This window comes from Molothrus aeneus, unplaced genomic scaffold (genome assembly GCF_037042795.1).
Source record: "Molothrus aeneus isolate 106 unplaced genomic scaffold, BPBGC_Maene_1.0 scaffold_371, whole genome shotgun sequence".
Taxonomy (NCBI): Eukaryota; Metazoa; Chordata; class Aves; order Passeriformes; family Icteridae; genus Molothrus; species Molothrus aeneus.
In genome coordinates, this window is record NW_027099039.1 from 27,922 (window position 1) to 45,985 (window position 18,064).

The 18,064-nt window shown below is 55.8% G+C and overlaps 3 protein-coding genes across 3 annotated transcripts; 1 reads left to right on the plus strand and 2 right to left on the minus strand.

Moving 5' to 3' along the window:
- Positions 1 to 249: 249 nt before the first annotated feature.
- Positions 250 to 3,930, minus strand: LOC136570804 (class II histocompatibility antigen, B-L beta chain-like). Its single transcript, XM_066571208.1, has 5 exons — positions 3,809 to 3,930; positions 3,168 to 3,437; positions 1,242 to 1,526; positions 531 to 637; positions 250 to 430 (listed from the first exon to the last, which is right to left on the minus strand). The coding sequence occupies exons 1-5, from the start codon at positions 3,891 to 3,893 to the stop codon at positions 422 to 424; spliced, it is 756 nt and encodes a 251-aa protein (XP_066427305.1). The 5' UTR covers positions 3,894 to 3,930; the 3' UTR covers positions 250 to 421.
- A 1,120-nt stretch (positions 3,931 to 5,050) lies between these two features.
- Positions 5,051 to 8,667, minus strand: LOC136570805 (class II histocompatibility antigen, B-L beta chain-like). Its single transcript, XM_066571209.1, has 5 exons — positions 8,548 to 8,667; positions 7,909 to 8,178; positions 6,316 to 6,600; positions 5,331 to 5,437; positions 5,051 to 5,230 (listed from the first exon to the last, which is right to left on the minus strand). The coding sequence occupies exons 1-5, from the start codon at positions 8,630 to 8,632 to the stop codon at positions 5,222 to 5,224; spliced, it is 756 nt and encodes a 251-aa protein (XP_066427306.1). The 5' UTR covers positions 8,633 to 8,667; the 3' UTR covers positions 5,051 to 5,221.
- Positions 8,668 to 9,027: 360 nt separating this feature from the next.
- On the plus strand, positions 9,028 to 18,063 carry LOC136570796 (H-2 class II histocompatibility antigen, A-U alpha chain-like). The gene is made up of 4 exons (XM_066571201.1): positions 9,028 to 9,153; positions 13,128 to 13,382; positions 15,212 to 15,493; positions 16,235 to 18,063. Exons 1-4 carry the CDS (start codon positions 9,078 to 9,080, stop codon positions 16,387 to 16,389), a joined length of 768 nt encoding a protein of 255 aa, XP_066427298.1. The 5' UTR covers positions 9,028 to 9,077; the 3' UTR covers positions 16,390 to 18,063.
- The last annotated feature ends 1 nt before the right edge of the window (position 18,064 follows it).

An 18,064-nucleotide genomic window follows, 5' to 3' on the forward strand; every position in this document is an offset into this window, starting at 1 on the left:
GCGGGAGAACCGCGCGGTTCTTCCTCCTCCTCCTCCTTTCTCCGTCCTCTTCCTCTCTTCTTCCTCTTCTTCCCGGTTCCTCCTCCTCCCTCCTCCTTTCTAATCCCGCCTCCTCCTCCTCCTCCTCCTCCTCCTCCTCCCGCTCCCCCCGGCCCCGCCCCCACCCTTTCTCCCCCTCTCTTTGCCCAAATCCGTCCCATCACCGCCCCCCCAAACCCCTCCCCATCGCCCCCAATAAACGGCCCCGGGGCCAACTGGGAAGCTTTATTGGGAGCACTGGGAGCAGGCACTGGGCGGGGGCAGAGCGCCAGCGGCGCTGGGGGGGGACACGGGACCCCCCCCAAAATCAGCGGAGCGGGGACGGAGCGGGGGGTCCCGGCCGGGCCCGAGCCCACGGGGAGGGGCTGCGGCCGCCGCCGGCTCAGGAGCTCTGTGGGCAGAGAAAAGGGGGTGACACCGGGCTGGGGGCCCCGGCGGGAGCGCGCACGCTCCGCCACGGCCGGGACGCCACCCCCGGCACCCGCCCTGACCTTCTTGCGCACGTAGAAGCCGAGCCCCAGCGCCAGGAAGACGAAGCCCAAGACGAAGCCCCCGATGCCCGTCAGCATCTTGCTGCGGGCGGCGTCCGGCGGCATCTCTGGGGGGTCCGCAGGGCTCAGCACCCCCAAAACCTCTCACGGACACCCCCAGCCCCTCCCAGCGCCCTCCCTGTGGCCCCCAGCCCAGCCAGGAGCCCCTGAAACCTCCCCCCGATCCCTTTTGGTCCTGGCCAGGAGCCACCAAAGCCCCTCCCGTCCCTCTGAGGATCCCACAGCCCCCTCCCAGTTGCCCCCAGCGCCCCAGGAGCCCCAAAGCCTCTCGCAGTCCCTTGGCAGCCCCAGCAGGACTCAGCCAGAGCCCTCCCAGTCTGTGCCCAGCACAACCGAGCTCATGGCGAGCCCCGCTTTGCCATGGCCGATCTCCTTCCAGCGCCTCCGGGCTCACTGCGATCCCTCCCAGTCACACCCAGCGACCCCAAACTCCCTCCCAGTCACACCCAGAGCCCCCAAACTCCCTCCCAGTGCCCACCAGGACCCCCCAAACCCCATCCCACCCTCCCCAGCATCCCTCAAACCCCTTCCCAGCCCTTGCCCAGCCCCCAGGGCCTCTCCCAGTCCCAGCCCGGCTCTCTCCAGCTCCCTCCCAGTGGCTCCCAGCACAGCCCAGTGGCTCTGCCAGCGCCCCCAGGGGCTCCCCCGTACCCCAGTGCCGGCTCAGGGGCTGCTCCAGGCTGACGTGCTCCACCTGGCAGCTGTAGGTGAGCCCGCGCCGGGGCGGCGTTTCCAGCAGCACCAGCAGCTGGTAGGTCCAGTCCCCGTTGGGGACCACGTCGGTGGCCACCACGTGCTCCGAGAGCTCCTGCTGGCCCTGGAACCACCTCACCTGGATGGCAGCAGGGTAGAAATCCATCACGGAGCAGAGCAGGCGGCCGGGGCCCGGCTGGGAGCTCGAGGGGGGCACCAGCGAGATGGACACGCTGGGGGGCACTGGGAGAGAGAGAGAGAGAGAGAGCGGGGACACACTGGGATCAGCTGGGGGGCACTGGGAGAGAGAGGGGAGGGCTGGGCTGGGCTGGGGAGGGACTGGGAATGGACTGGGAGGGAATGGAGAAAGTGGGAATGGACTGGGAGGGACTGGGAATGGATTGGGAATGGAGAAACTGGGAATGGACTGGGAGGGACTGGGAATGGACTGGGAGGGACTGGGAATGGACTGGGAATGGAGAAACTGGGAATGGACTGGGAGGGACTGGGAATGGACTGGGAGGGACTGGAAGGCATTGGGAAGGTTTTTGAGGGAATGGGAGTGGACTGGGAATGGAGTGGGAGGGACTGGGAATGGACTGGGAGGCACTGGGTGTAGACTGGGAGGGAGTTGGGTGGCGCTGAGAGAGGCAGGAGGAGATGGGGGGCACTGGAAGAGAGGGTGGAGGTCTGGGAGCGAACTGGGAATGGACTGGGATGGACTGGGATGGACTGGGAGGGACTGGGAGGGACTGGGAGGGACTGGGATTTCTTGGGCTGGCACCTAGAGAGATGGCAGGGGATGGGGGGAACCGGCAGAGAGGGTGGAGGTTTGAGAGTGAACTGGGAATGGACTGGGAAGAGACTGGGAATGGACTGGGAGGGACTGGGGAGGAATTGGAGATGGCCTCGGAGGGACTGGGATGGACTGGGAGGAACTGGGAATGGAGGGCGCGGCGCTGCGAGGCCGAGTCCAGCGCGGGGCTCTCGGCGCTGCGGGTCTGCCTGGCAACAGGGGAGTCACCAGAGAGACGCGCTCTGATTGGCTGAGAAGCGTCAGCGTTACGCGTCGCTGAAATGGACGCGATGGGGCCACTGGGAGGGACTGGGATGGACTGGGAATGGACTGGGAATGGATTGGGATGGATTGGGATGAACTGGGAATTGACTGGAATGGATTGGAAGGGACTGGGAGGGACGGGGATTGGACTGGGAATGGGCTGAATATGAGTGGGAAGGAAGAAGGCGGGGCTGGGCATGAACTGGGATGGACCGGAAAGGACTGGGATGGACTGCGAAAGGACTAGGAGCGACTGGGAATGAACTGGGAATGGACTGGGAGGAACCGGGGTGGCTCTGAGAGATGTGGGAGGGAATGGGGGTACTGAGAGAGTGGGTGGAGATCTGAGAGTGAACTGGGAATGAACTGGGAATCGACTGGGAACTGAGTTGGAGGGGCTGGGTGGGACTGGGAGGGACTGGGAAGAACTGGAGTGGAACTGAGAAAGATGGGAGGGGACTCGGGACTGGGAGAGAGGGTGGAAGTTGGAGAGGGAACTGGGATTGAACTGGGAATGGACTGGGAGGGACGGAGATGGACTGGGAATGACTGGGCGTGGACTGGGATGGAATGGGAATGGACTGGAAGGGGTTGGGATGGACTGGGAATGGACTGGAAGGGACTAGGAATGGAGTGGAGGGATTGGGGTGGACTGGGAAGGACTGGGAATGGACTGGGAGGGATTGGGAATGCACTCGAAGGGGACTGGGAATGGAGTGGGAGGGACTGGGAATACACTGGAAGGGACTGGTGGGGACTGGGATTGACTGGGATGGGCACTGGCAGGGCAGGGCCCGAGGGCACACGCTCTGCCCCGCGCTCACCGCGGCGCTCCACGCTGAACGGGCGGATCCCCTCGTAGTTGTGCCGGCAGTACCAGTCCACCGCAGTCCGTCTGTACTCCATTTCAGCCGGGTCGCTGTTCCAGCGCTTGGCATTCATCTCCCCAAAGGGGGTGAACCCCACGAAGTGCCCCACGTCGCTGTCGAACATCGCGAACTGCAGCCGGTTGTAGATGTGCCTGACTACGAACCTCACCTTCTCCGTGCCGTTAATGAAGTGACACTCGGCCTTTCCCAACTCCTGGAACACCCCTGTGAGTGCAGGACACAGCTCAGCGGTGCCCCCCCAGCACCCCCCAGCCGCACCCCCAGAGCTCCGGGGCCCACCCCGGATCCCCCCCCGCACCCCCTGTGCCCCACGGCCGCCACGGGACCCTCCTGCCCGCGCTGCCGCTTCCTCTTTGCCGCCCTTCCTCCATTTCCCCTTCCGCATCCTCTCCCCTCCCACCTCCATCCCCTCCCGATAGGATTTTTGGGGTCCCATTTCCCCCATTTTGCCAATTTTCCACTCTTTTAAAGAAATCCCCCAATTCCCCAGCCCCGTCCCGCTCAGTTTTGGGGTCCCCCCGTCCCCTTTTCCCCCTTCTCCCCCCCTGTCCCAGCGCCTCCCGCTCCCCGCTCACCCGAGAGCTCCGCGCCCGCAGCCGGGGGGGCTCCCAGCACCACCAGTGCCACCAGTAGGGCCCCGGCTGCCGCCCCTCGCCCCATGGCCGGCGACCTCCACCCCAAACCGACCGCGCCCAACTGCGAGAGCCAGCCCGGAGCAGCGCGGGGTCATGAGGGACGCGCTCCCTGATTGGTCGGGCGTGGTTTTTGGCCGCGCTTTCATTGGTTGTGGTTTTTTTCGGGCTCGCTCTCATTGGCCGCAGTGATTTTTGCGCTCTGTAATTGGCCGGTTCCGTTGGGAGCCCGATTTCCAGAGGCTCTACCCAGCAACTGAGGCGTCATTTCCGCTCCTTTTTCTGATTGGCCGGAATTTCTTAGGGAGCTCAATTTCTGAACGCTCTCCCCGGCAACTCGTGACGCGCCATACACCCCGCTCTCCCATTGGCCGAGCGCTTTTTGGGGTGCTGCTCCCCCGTTCCCAGCGCCCCCATTCCGGATCCGCGTTCCTGGCAGCAGCACCGACCCTTCCCGCTGTGCCCGGAGCGCCATGGACGGAGCGCGGAGCCTCCCCCGGCTGCTGCCGCTGCTGGCCCTGACCCTGACCCCGATTCTGGGGGTCCAAGGTGGGGTTTGGGCGGCGGGGTCCCGGATTTGGGGTTCGCCGGAATTTTGTCTTTGGATCTCTTTGTCCCGCTCCGCTTCAGAAACACAATTTAATTAACAACGGAGTCCAGGAAATTATTCATTACTATTTAAATGTAACAAAATTAGGTAACCGAAAATTCTATTTTAATAACACTTAGTATAATACTAATTTCTATAATTAATACTTCTGTAAAATTTTAAAATTATTTATTAAAATTAATCCTGTTCGGGTCGTCTACTTCCGGCTGCTCCTCTTCCTCTCTCCTTCCTCTTCTATCTGGTTGCTCCTCCTCCGCCTCCTCCGCCTCGAGGCGGGGCGGGAGAACCGCGCGGTTCTTCCTCCTCCTCCTCCTTTCTCCCTCCTCTTCCTCTCTTCTTCCTCTTCTTCCCGGTTCCTCCTCCTCCCTCCTCCTTTCTAATCCCTCCTCATCCTCCTCCTCCTCCTCCTCCTCCTCTTCCTCTTCCTCTTCCTCCTCCTCCTCCTCCTCCTCCCCCACCTCCTCCTCCCGCTCTCCCGGGCCCAGCCCCCACCCTTTCTCCCCCTCCCTTTGCCCAAATCCGTCCCATCGCCCCCCCCAAACCCCTCCCCATCGCCCCCCAGTAAACGGCCCGGGGCCAACTGGGAAGCTTTATTGGGAGCACTGGGAGCAGGCACTGGGCGGGGGCAGAGCGCCAGCGGCGCTGGGGGGGACACGGGACCCCCTCCAAAATCAGCGGAGCGGGGACGGAGCGGGGGGTCCCGGCCGGGCCCGAGCCCACGGGGAGGGGCTGCGGCCGCCGCCGGCTCAGGAGCTCTGTGGGCAGAGAAAAGGGGGTGACACCGGGCTGGGGGCCCCGGCGGGAGCGCGCACGCTCCGCCACGGCCGGGACGCCACCCCCGGCACCCGCCCTGACCTTCTTGCGCACGTAGAAGCCGAGCCCCAGCGCCAGGAAGACGAAGCCCAAGACGAAGCCCCCGATGCCCGTCAGCATCTTGCTGCGGGCGGCGTCCGGCGGCATCTCTGGGGGGTCCGCAGGGCTCAGCACCCCCAAAACCTCTCAGGGACACCCCCAGCCCCTCCCAGCGCCCTCCCTGTGGCCCCCAGCCCAGCCAGGAGCCCCTGAAACCTCCCCCCGATCCCTTTTTGTCCTGGCCAGGAGCCACCAAAGCCCCTCCCGTCCCTCTGAGGATCCCACAGCCCCCTCCCAGTTGCCCCCAGCGCCCCAGGAGCCCCAAAGCCTCTCGCAGTCCCTTGGCAGCCCCAGCAGGACTCAGCCAGAGCCCTCCCAGTCTGTGCCCAGCACAACCGAGCTCATGGCGAGCCCCGCTTTGCCATGGCCGATCTCCTTCCAGCGCCTCCGGGCTCACTGCGATCCCTCCCAGTCACACCCAGCACCCCCAAACTCCCTCCCAGTCACACCCAGCACCCCCAAACTCCCTCCCAGTCACACCCAGCGCCCCCAAACTCCCTCCCAGTCACACCCAGCACCCCCAAACTCCCTCCCAGTCACACCCAGCACCCCCAAACTCCCTCCCAGTCACACCCAGCAACTCCAAACTCCCTCCCAGTCACACCCAGAGCCCCCAAACTCCCTCCCAGACACACCCAGCGCCCCCAAACTCCCTCCCAGTCACACCCAGAGCCCCCAAACTCCCTCCCAGTCACACCCAGCGCCCCCAAACTCCCTCCCAGTCACACCCAGAGCCCCCAAACTTCCAGTGCCCACCAGGACCCCCCAACCCCATCCCACCCTCCCCAGCATCCCCCAAACCCCTTCCCAGCCCTTGCCCAGCCCCCAGGGCCTCTCCCAGTCCCAGCCCGGCTCTCTCCAGCTCCCTCCCAGTGGCTCCCAGCACAGCCCAGTGGCTCTGCCAGCGCCCCCAGGGGCTCCCCCGTACCCCAGTGCCGGCTCAGGGGCTGCTCCAGGCTGACGTGCTCCACCTGGCAGCTGTAGGTGAGCCCGCGCCGGGGCGGCGTTTCCAGCAGCACCAGCAGCTGGTAGGTCCAGTCCCCGTTGGGGACCACGTCGGTGGCCACCACGTGCTCCGTGAGCTCCTGCTGGCCCTGGAACCACCTCACCTGGATGGCAGCAGGGTAGAAATCCATCACGGAGCAGAGCAGGCGGCCGGGGCCCGGCTGGGAGCTCGAGGGGGGCACCAGCGAGATGGACACGCTGGGGGGCACTGGGAGAGAGAGAGAGAGAGAGCGGGGACACACTGGGATCAGCTGGGGGGCACTGGGAGAGAGAGGGGAGGGCTGGGCTGGGCTGGGGAGGGACGGGGAATGGACTGGGAGGGACTGGGAATGGACTGGGAGGGACTGGGGACCGATTGGGAGGCAATGGAGAAACTGGGAATGGACTGGGAGGGACTGGAAGGCACTGGGAAGGTTTGTGAGGGAATGGGAATGGACTGGGAATGGACTGGGAGGGATTGGGAATGGACTGGGAGGCACTGGATGTAGACTGGGAGGGAGTTGGGTGGCGCTGAGAGAGGCAGGAGGAGATGGGGGGCACTGGAAGAGAGGGTAGAGGTCTGGGAGCGAACTGGGAATGGACTGGGATGGACTGGGAGGGAATGGAGAAACTGGGAATGGACTGGGAGGGACTGGGATGGAATGGGAGGGACTGGGGAGGAATTGGAGATGGCCTTGGAGGGACTGGGATGGACTGGGAAGGAATTGGAGATGGCCTCGGAGGGACTGGGATGGACTGGGAGGAACTGGGAATGGAGGGCGCGGCGCTGCGAGGCCGAGTCCAGCGCGGGGCTCTCGGCGCTGCGGGTCTGCCTGGCAACAGGGGAGTCACCAGAGAGACGCGATCTGATTGGCTGAGAAGCGTCAGCGTTACGCGTCGCTGAAATGGACGCGATGGGGGCCACTGGGAGGGACTGGGATGAACTGGGATGGATTGGGAGGGGCTGGGATGGACTGGAATGGATTGGGAGGGACTGGGAGGGACTGGGATGGACTGGAATGGATTGGGAGGGACTGGGAGGGGCTGGGAATGGACTGGGACGGATGGGGAATGGAATGGGAATGGACTGAATATGAGTGGGAAGGAACAAGGCGGGACTGGGAATGAACTGGGCTGGACTGGGAACTGAGTTGGAGGGGCTGGGTGGGACAGGGATGGACTGGGAAGGACAGGAGGGGAACTGAGAAAGATGGGAGGGGCACTCGGGACTGGGAGAGAGGGTGGAAGTTGGAGAGGGAACTGGGATTGAACTGGGAATGTACTGGGAGGGACTGAGATGGACTGGGAATGACTGGGAATGGACTGGGATGGACTGGGAATGGGCTGGGAGGGATTGGAATGGAATGGAAATGGGCTGGGAGGGATTGGGAATGGGCAGGGAATGGATTCGAAGGGGACTGGGAATTGACTGGGAGGGACTGGGAATACACTGGAAGGGACTGGTGGGGACTGGGATTGACTGGGATGGGCACTGGCAGGGCAGGGCCCGAGGGCACACGCTCTGCCCCGCGCTCACCTCGGCGCTCCACGCTGAACGGGCGGAACACCTCGTAGTTGTGCCGGCACAACCGGTCCACCTCACCCCGTTTGTACTCCATTATGGCCGGGTCACTGTTCCAGCGCTTGGCATTCCTCTCGCCATAGAGGGTGAACCCCACAAAGTGCCCCACGTCGCTGTCGAACATCGCGAACTGCAGCCGGTTGTAGATGTACCTCTCCACGTACCTGACCTTCTCCGTGCCGTTAATGAAGTAACACTCGAACGTTGTCATCTCCTGGAACACCCCTGTGAGTGCAGGACACAGCTCAGCGGTGCCCCCCCAGCACCCCCCAGCCGCACCCCCGGAGCTCCGGGGCCCACCCCGGATCCCTACTCCGCACCCTCTGTGCCCCACGGCCGCCACGGGACCCTCCTGCCCGCGCTGCCGCTTCCTCTTTGCCGCCCTTCCCCCATTTCCCCTTCCGCATCCTCTCCCCTCCCACCTCCAACCCCTCCCGATGTGATTTTTGGGGTCCCATTTCCCCATTTTGCCAATTTTCAATTCTGGTAAAAAATCCCCCAATCCCCAGCCCCCTCCCGCTCAGTTTTGGGGTCCCCCCGTCCCCTTTTCCCCCTTCTCCCCCCCTGTCCCAGCGCCTCCCGCTCCCCGCTCACCCGAGAGCTCCGCGCCCGCAGCCGGGGGGGCTCCCAGCACCACCAGTGCCACCAGTAGGGCCCCGGCTGCCGCCCCTCGCCCCATGGCCGGCGACCTCCACCCCAAACCGACCGCGCCCAACTGCGAGAACCAGCCCGGAGCAGCGCGGGGTCATGAGGGACGCGCTCCCTGATTCGTCGGGCGTGGTTTTTGGCCGCGCTTTCATTGGTTGTGTTTTTTTTGGGGCTCGCTCTCATTGGCCGCAGTGATTTTTGCGCTCTGTAATTGGCCGGTTCCGTTGGGAGCCCGATTTCCAGAGGCTCTACCCAGCAACTGAGGCGTCATTTCCGCACCTTTTTCTGATTGGCCGGAATTTCTTAGGGAGCTCAATTTCTGAACGCTCTACCCGGCAACTCGTGACGCGCCATACACCCCGCTCTCCCATTGGCGGAGCGATTTTTGGGGTGCTGCTCCCCCGTTCCCAGCGCCCCCAGTTCGGATCCGCGTTCCTGGCAGCAGCACCGACCCTTCCCGCTGTGCCCGGAGCGCCATGGACGGAGCGCGGAGCCTCCCCCGGCTGCTGCCGCTGCTGGCCCTGACCCTGACCCCGATTCTGGGGGTCCAAGGTGGGGTTTGGGCGGCGGGGTCATGGATTTGGGGTTCGCTAGGATTTTGGGAATTCTTGGAATTAACGGGTTAAAGGGATGCACCCCAATTTTTGGGGATTTTTGGGGGGGATTTTTGGGGATTTTTTTCGTGTTTTTCCCCCTTTTTTCACGGTTTAGGGGGGTTGGGTGTGGCCGAATCCGTCTTTTTTCGGGATTTTGGGGCTCTGGATTTTCCTAAACGCCCTTGTCCCCGGGATTTTGGGGCTTGGGAGTGGCCAGACCCCCCTGTTCAAAGGATTTTTGGGGGGTTGGGCGTGACCAGACCCCCCTGTACACAAAATTTGGGGGGGCTGGGTGTGCCCAAATCCCTTTTTCCCCAGGTTTTTTGGGATCTGGAAGTGCCCAAACCCCCTTGTCCCCGGGATTTCGGGGGGTGGGAGTGCCCAAACCCCCCTGTACCCAAAATTTGGGGAACTGGGCGTGCCCAAACCCCCCTGTACACAAAATTTGGGGAACTCAACGTTCCCAAATCCTCTTTTTCCGGGATTTTTGGGGTCTGGATGTTCCTAAACCCCCTTGTCCAAGGGATTTTGGGGGGTTGGGCGTGGCCAGACCCCCCTGTACCCAAAATTTGGGGGGGTTGGGAGTGCCCAAACCCCCCTGTACCCAAAATCTGGGGAACTGGGAATTCCCAATTCCTCTTTTTCCAGGATTTTTGGGTGTCTGGAAGTGCCCAAACCCCCTTGTCCAAGGGGTTTTGGGGGGTTGGGCGTGGCCAGACCCCCCTGTACCCAAAATCTGGGGGAACTGGGGGTGCCCAGACCCCCCTGTACACAAAATTTGGGGAACTCAACGTTCCCAAATCCTCTTTTCCCAGGATTTTGGGGCTCTGGATGTTCCTAAACCCCCTTGTCCAAGGGATTTTGGAGTCTGGGAGTGCCCAAACCCCCCTGTACCCAAAATCTGGGGAACTGAAAATTCCCAATTCCTCTTTTTCCAGGATTTTGGGGTCTCAGTGTTCCTAAATCCCCTTGTCCAAGGGGATTTGGGGGGGTTGGGCGTGGCCAGACCCCCCTGTACACAAAATTTGGGGAACTGGAAGTGCCCAAATCCCTTTCATTCCAGAGTTTTGGGGCTCTGGAAGTGCCTAAATCCCCTTTTTTTCCCAGCATTTTTGGAGTCTGGGAGTGCCCAAACCCCCCTGTACCCAAAATCTGGGGAAGTGGGAATTCCCAATTCCTCTTTTTCCAGGATTTTTGGGTGTCTGGAAGTGCCCAAACCCCCTTGTCCAAGGGGTTTTGGGGGGTTGGGCGTGGCCAGACCCCCCTGTACCCAAAATCTGGGGGATCTGGGGGTGCCCAAACCCCCCTGGACCCAAAATCTGGGGAACTCAAGGTTCCCAAATCCTCTTTTCCCAGAATTTTTGGGGCTCTGGAAGTGCCTAAATCCCTTTTTTCCAGGGATTTTGGGGCTCTGGATGTTCCTAAACCCCCCTGTCCAAGGGATTTTGGGGATCTAGGGGTGCCCAAACCCCCTTGGACCCAAAATCTGGGGCTCTCGAAGTGCCTAAATCCCTTTTTTCCCAGGATTTTTGGAGTCTGAAGGTGCCCAAATCCCCCTGGACCCAAAATTTGGGGAACTGGGTTTTCTCACATCCTCTTTTCGTGGGATTTTGACGATCTGCAAGTGCCTAAATCCCTTTTTTTCAGAATTTTGGAGATCTAGAAGTTCCTAAATCCATTTTTTCCAGGATTTTTGGGCTCTGGAAGTGCCTAAATCCCTTTTTCCCCCCACAATTTTGGGGATCTGGGGGTACCTAAATCCCAATTTCCCGGGATTTTGGGACTCTCTGTGTCCTCAACCCCAAATTTGCTGAGATTTTGAGTAAAAATTCGCAATTTTGGGGGAATTTCGAGTGAAAATCTCGAATTTTCCTGGGGTTTTGAGGAGAAATTCCCAATTTTTGGGGAATTTTGAGTAAAAAATCCCCAATTTTCCTGGAATTTTGAGCAGAAATTCCCAATTTCCCAGGATTTTCCCCCAAATTTCTGGGATTTTGAGTAGAAATCCAAATTTCCCCACGATTTTGAGCAAAAATCCCCAATTTTACCAGGATTTCCCCCCATTTTTGGGGGATTTTGAGTAGAAATCCCAAAATTTTCTGGAATTTTAAGCAGAAATCTCCAATTTTCCCAGGATTTTGAGTAGGAATCCCCAATTTTCCTGTGATTTTAAGAATTCCCAAATTTTCAATGGATTTTGAGTATAAATTCCCTTTTTTTTTTTTTCCGGGTATTTTTATTGAAATCCCCAAATTTTCCCGGAATTTCGAGCAGAAATCTCCAATTTCCTTGGGAATTTTTGTAATTTTCCTGTGATTTTGATCAAAAAATCTCCCATTTCCCTGGGATTTTGCCCAAATTTTCTGCGATTTCGATCAAAAATCTCCAATTTTCTGGGATTTTGACCAAAAATCCCCCATTTCCCCAGGATTTTAAGTAGAAATTCCCAATTTTCTTGGAATTTTGAGCGTAAATCCTCCAAATTTCCTGGAATTTCGAGCAGAAATCTCCGATTTCCTTGGGAATTTTTTCATAATTTTCCAGTGATTTTTTCCTTGTATTTTAATTGAAATCCCCAAATTTTCCTGGGATTTTGAGTATAAATTCCCAATTTTATTTTCTGGTATTTTAATAGGAATCCCCAATTTATTTATTTATTTTTTTTTTAAATTTTGACTTGAAATCCCCAATTTCACTGGAATTTTCAGCAGAAATCCCAAATTTTCTCGGAATTATCCCCCAGAATTTTGAGTAGAATTTCCCTGGGATTTCGATCAAAAATCTCCAATTTTCTGGGATTTTGACCAAAAATCCCCCATTTCCCCAGGATTTTCAGTAGAAATCCCCAATTTTTGTGGAATTTTGAGCAGAAATCTCCAATTTTGAATGGAAATCCCGATTTTTCTGGGATTTTAAGCACAGATCCCCAATTTTCATTTTTCATGGAATTTTCCCCCATTTTTTTGAGATTTTGAGTGGAAATCCCAAATTTTCCAGGAATTTTGAGTAGAAATTCAAATTTCCCTAGGACTTGAGTAGGAATCCTCAATTTTCTTGGGATTTTGAATGGAAATCCTTTTTTTTTTTTTAATTTAAGAATTCCCTTATTTTCTGTGAATTTTGAGCAGAAATCCCAATTTTGAATGGAAATCCCGATTTTTCTGGGATTTTAAGCACAAATCCCCAATTTTCATGGAATTTTCCCCCAATTTTTTTGAGATTTTGAGTGGAAATCCCCAAATTTTCTTGGAATTTTGAGCGTACATCCTCCAAATTTCCTGGGATTTCGAGCAGAAATCTCCGATTTCCTTGGGAATTTTTTCATAATTTTCCGGTGATTTTGACCAAAAAAAAAAAAATCTCCATTTTCCACGGCGTTTGAACTTACAAATCCATTTTTTTTTTAATTTTAACCAAAAACCCCCTTTTTTTCCCCCATTTTCCAGTCCAGCACAGCATCATCCAGACGGAATTCTACCAGAAGTCCCTGAGCCCCGGCGTCCCCGACAGCGACGAGTTCATGTTCGACTTGGACCATGATGAGATTTTTGATCCAAAATCCCCAATTTTCCCAGGGTTTTGAGTTTAAACCCTAATTTTTATTGGCTTTTAATCACAAATTGCCAATCTCTTGGGATTTTGACCAAAAATCCCCCATTTCCCCAGGATTTTAAGTAGAAATCCCCAATTTTCTTGGAATTTTGAGCAAAAAAATCTCCGATTTTCTTGGAATTTTGAGCGTAAATCCTCCAAATTTCCTGGGATTTCGAGCAGAAATCTCCGATTTCCTTGGGAATTTTTTCATAATTTTCCGGTGATTTTGACCAAAAAAAAAATCTCCATTTTCCACGGCGTTTGAACTTACAAATCCATTTTTTTTTTTTTTTAAATTTTTAACCAAAAAAATCCGTTTTGTCCCCCGCTTTCCAGTCCAGCACAGCATCATCCAGACGGAATTCTACCAGAAGTCCCTGAGCCCCGGCGTCCCCGACAGCGACGAGTTCATGTTCGACTTCGACGGCGACGAGATTTTCCACGTGGAGAAGGAGGAGACGATCTGGAGGCTGCCCGAGTTCCAGGAGTTCGCCAGCTTCGAGGCGCAGGGCGCGCTGCAGAACATCGCCATCGACAAGCAGAACCTGGAGAACTCCATGGCCGCCTACAACCGCTCCCGGACCGCCAGCGGTAACGGCGCCGGGAGGAGGAGCTTGGGGAGGGAGGTTCTGGAAGGTTCTCCGAAAAATTCGGGGGGTTTGGGAGGGGTTTTGGGGGGTTTGAGGGGGTTCTGGAGGGGTTTGAAGGAAGTTTAGGGGGTTTCAAGGCAGTTTTGGGGGATGCCCAAGATCAGTTCTAGAAGGTTCCTGGTGGAACTCCAAACTTTGGTGTCCCTCAAACCCAACCCCAGTTGGATCCAAACCAATTTCAGGAGATTTTAAACCAATCCCAGTTGGATCCACCCCAATCCCAGTTGGATCCACCCCAATCCCAGTTGGTTCCACCCAATCCCAGTTGGATCCATCCCAATCCCAGTTGGATCCATCCCAATTTCAGGAGATTTTAACCCAATCCCAGTTGGATCCACCCCAATCCCAGTTGGTTCCACCCCAATCCCAGTTGGATTCACCCCAGTTTCACGAGATTTCAACCCAATCCCAGTTGGATCCATCCCAATCCCAGTTGGATCCACCCCAATTTCAGGAGATTTCAACCCAATTTTAGGGACATCCAACCCCAGTTCCAGAAGGTTCCTGGTGGAACTCCAAACTTTGGTGTCTCTCAAATCCAACCCCAGTTGGATCCAAACCAATTTCAGGAGACTTTAACCCAATCCCAGTTGGTTCCACCCCAATCCCAGTTGGATCCAAACCAATTTCAGGAGATTTCAACCCAACCCCAGTTGGTTCCACCCAATCCCAGTTGGATCCACCCCAATCCCAGTTGGATCCACCCAATCCCAGTTGGATCCAAACCAATTTCAGGAGATTTCAACCCAATTTTAGGGACATCCAACCCCAGTTCCAGAAGGTTCCTGGTGGAACTCCAAACTTTGGTGTCCCTCAACCCCAACCCCAGTTGGTTCCACCTCAACCCCAGTTGGTTCCACCTCGATCCTGGCCTCACCCAACCCGATTTTGACCAAATTCACCCCAATCCCACCAAACCCCAAACCCCAGATCTGGTGCCGATTCCAAACTTTTCCAACCCCAGTTGGATCCACCTCAATCCCAGTTGGGTCCAACCCAATTCTGGGGACATCCAACCCAAATTCGAAACTTTGGTGTCCCTCAAACCCAATCCCAGTTGGTTCCACCTCAACCCCAGTTGGGTTTGACCCAATCCCAGTTGGATCCACCTCAATCCCAGTTGGATCCACCTCAATCCCAGTTGGGTTTGACCCAATCCCAGTTGGTTCCACCTCAACCCCAGTTGGGTTTGACCCAATCCCAGTTGGATCCACCTCAACCCCAGTTGGGTTTGACCCAATCCCAGTTGGTTCCACCTCAACCCCAGTTGGGTTTGACTCAATCCCAGTTGGTTCCACCTCAACCCCAGTTGGGTTTGACCCAATCCCAGTTGGTTCCACCTCAATCCCAATTGGCTCCAAACCAGTTTCAGCTGGATCCCATCCAATATCAGAGCATTTCAACCCAAATTCCAGAAGGTTCCTGGTGGAACTCCAAACTTTGGTGTCCCTCAAACTCAATCCCAGTGGTTTCACCTCAATCCCAGCTGGATCCAACCCCAATTTGAGGCTCTGGACCCAACCCAATTCTAGGGCATTTCAACCCAATCCCAGTTGGGATTCCAAGAGAATTCCAAATTTTGGGTTCCACCAACCCAACCCCAGTTGGATCCACCTCAATCCCAGTTGCTTCCACCTCAACCCCAGCTGGTTCCAACCCAATTTCACGCGATTTCATCCCAAATCCCAACCGGACGGATCCAATTTCTTCTCGAACCCACCTTGACCCAAAACTCACGGATTTTCCCCCGGATTTTTGCGGCGTTCGCAGTGGCCCCGGAGGTGGCCGTGTTCCCCAAGCACCCGGTGGAGCAGGACGAGCCCAACATCCTCATCTGCTCGGTGACCAAGTTCTGGCCGCCGGTGCTGGGCCTGGTTTGGTTCCGGAACGGCGCCCGGGTCACCGAGGGCGTCCTGGAGACGCCGTTTTACCCCGACCGCGACTTCTCCTTCCGCAAGTTCTCCTACCTGCCCTTCATCCCCGAGCCCGGCGATTACTACGACTGCAAGGTGGAGCACGAGGGGCTGAAGGCGCCCATCAAGACGCATTGGGGTGAGGTTTGGGGATTTTGGGATTTTTGGGGAAAAAAAAATGGGGTTTTTTGGGGAAAAAAAATTGGGATTTTTGGGAGAATTTGGATTTGGGATTTGGGGTTATTATGATTGTAAGGTGGAGCACGAGGGGCTGGAGGAGCCCAGCAAGACGCATTGGGGTGAGGTTTGGGGATTTTGGGATTTTTGGGGAAAAAAAATGGGTTTTTTTGGGGGGAAAAAAATGGGATTTTTGGGAGAATTTGGATTTGGGATTTGGGGTTATTATGATTGTAAGGTGGAGCACGAGGGGCTGGAGGAGCCCAGCAAGACGCATTGGGGTGAGATTTGGGGTTTTTGGGGAAAAAGAATTATGGGGTTTCAGGGAAAAAAATGGGATTTTCGGGAAAACGATTTGGCACTTTTGGGATTTGGGGTGGAAATTGTGGGAGTTGGGATTTGAGATAATCTGGATTGGGATTTGGGGTGGAAATTGTGGAATTTAGGATAATTTGGATTTGGAAAAATTGGGATTTGGGATAATTGAGATTTGGGATAATTTGGATTTAGGGTATTTTGGATTTGGGATAATCTGGATTTGGGAAAATTGGGATTTGGGAAAATTGGGATTTAGGGTGAAAATTGCAGGATTTGGGACAGGAAACAATTTGGGAAGAGGAAGAATTTGGGAACTTTGGGATGAAGATGAGGACGAAGAAAAATTTGTGATCCCCTAAACTTTGGGAATTGTGGATTTTTCCAGAACCCCAAATCCAGGCGCCGGCCTCCGAGGCCACGGAGACGGCGATTTGTGCCCTGGGCTTGGCCGTGGGCATCGTGGGCATCGCCGCCGGCACCATCCTCATCATCCGCGGGATGAAGCTCGGCCGCGCCCGCACCGAGCGCGGCACGCTCTGAGAAACCCAAAACCCTGCAAAACCACCCCAAAATCCAGCCCCAAATCCCGTGGAATTAGCCCAAAACCCCGTGGAATTACCCCAAAGTCTTCCCTGAGATACCATGGAATTGCCCCCAAAATCCCCTGAAATGCAACTCCAAAATCCAGCCCCAAATGCCCTGGAACTGCCCCAAAATCTATCCTGGAATTCTGCAGAATTGTCCTGAAATCTGTCTCAAAATCCCGTCTGAAATCCCACAAAATGACCCCAAAATCCAGCCCCAAATCCAGCCTGAAATGCCACAAAATGATCCCAAAATCCAGCCCCAAATCCAGCCTGAAATGCACAAAATGATCCCCAAAATCCAGCCTGAAATGCCACATAATGATCCCAAAATCCAGCCCCAAATCCAGCCTAAAATCCCATGGAACTGCCCCAAAATCCATCCTCAAAAATCCCATGAAATTACCCCAAAATCCAGCGCTAAATCCAGCCCCAAATCCCACAGTGACCCCAAAATGCTGCCCCAAATCCAGCCTGAAATCCCACAGAATGACCCCAAAATCCAGCCCAAAATGACCCCAAAATGCAGCCCCAAATACTACAATATGACCCCGAAATCCAGCCTGAAATCCAGCCCCAAATCCCACAGAATTGCCCCAAAATCCAGCCCCAAAATCTCATGAAATGACCCCAAAATGCAGCTCCAAATCCCACAAAGTGACCCCAAAATCCAGCCCTAAATGCCACAAAATGACCCCAAAATCCAACCCCAAATCCCATAAAATGACCCCAAAATCCAGCCCCAAATCCAGCCCAAAATCCCACAAAATAACCCCAAAATCCAGTCCCAAATCCGGTGGAATTACCCCAAAATCTGTCCCAAAACCCCCTTGAAACTCCTTGAAAATTTTACCAAAATTACCCCAAAAACTCTCTAAAATTCCCCGTAAAATCTGCCGCAAATTCCTCAAATCCACTCGAAATTCCCTTAAAATCCCCAAAATATTCCATTAAAATCTACCAAAATTCCACTAAAATCCCCCCAAAATCCCCTTAAAATCCCATTAAAATTCCACCAAAATCCTATTAAAATCCCCTCAAAATTAAAAAAAAATCCATTAAAATCTCCTCAAAATTCCCTTAAAATCCTCAAAAATTCCCTTAAAATACCCCAAAATTCCCCTGAAATTTCCACCAAAATCCCCCCTAAAATTCCCTTAAAATTCCACCAAAATCCCCCAAAAATCCCATTTAAATCAAAATATTTCCCAAAAATTCCCATTTTCCCCCAAAACCCCCCTTTCGCCCAAAATTGCCATTTTCCCCACAGAATTCCTTGTCCCCTCCTGTCCCCAACAAAAGGGGGGAGGGGATTTGGGATCGGTCCCTCCCCCCCTTTGGAATTTTCTGGCAAAAAAATTTTGGGATTGATGAGGGAGGGGGGGGGGAGGGGTTTGGGTCCCCAAATGTCCTCCCCCCCCCCCCCGAAGGTCCGTTTGACCTCCCCATCATGGCGGCACCGGAAGTGACCACAGAGAACAGGAGCCGCTCTCGCCGCCAGGAGCCGCTGTGTCCTCCATACTCTATGGTCGGTCCTCCAGCACCTCATTTTCCTCGACTTTTTCCCATTCTTCACCAATTTTTTTCTCAAATCCCCGTTTTTCATCCCCAAATATATTCCACGCACTCAT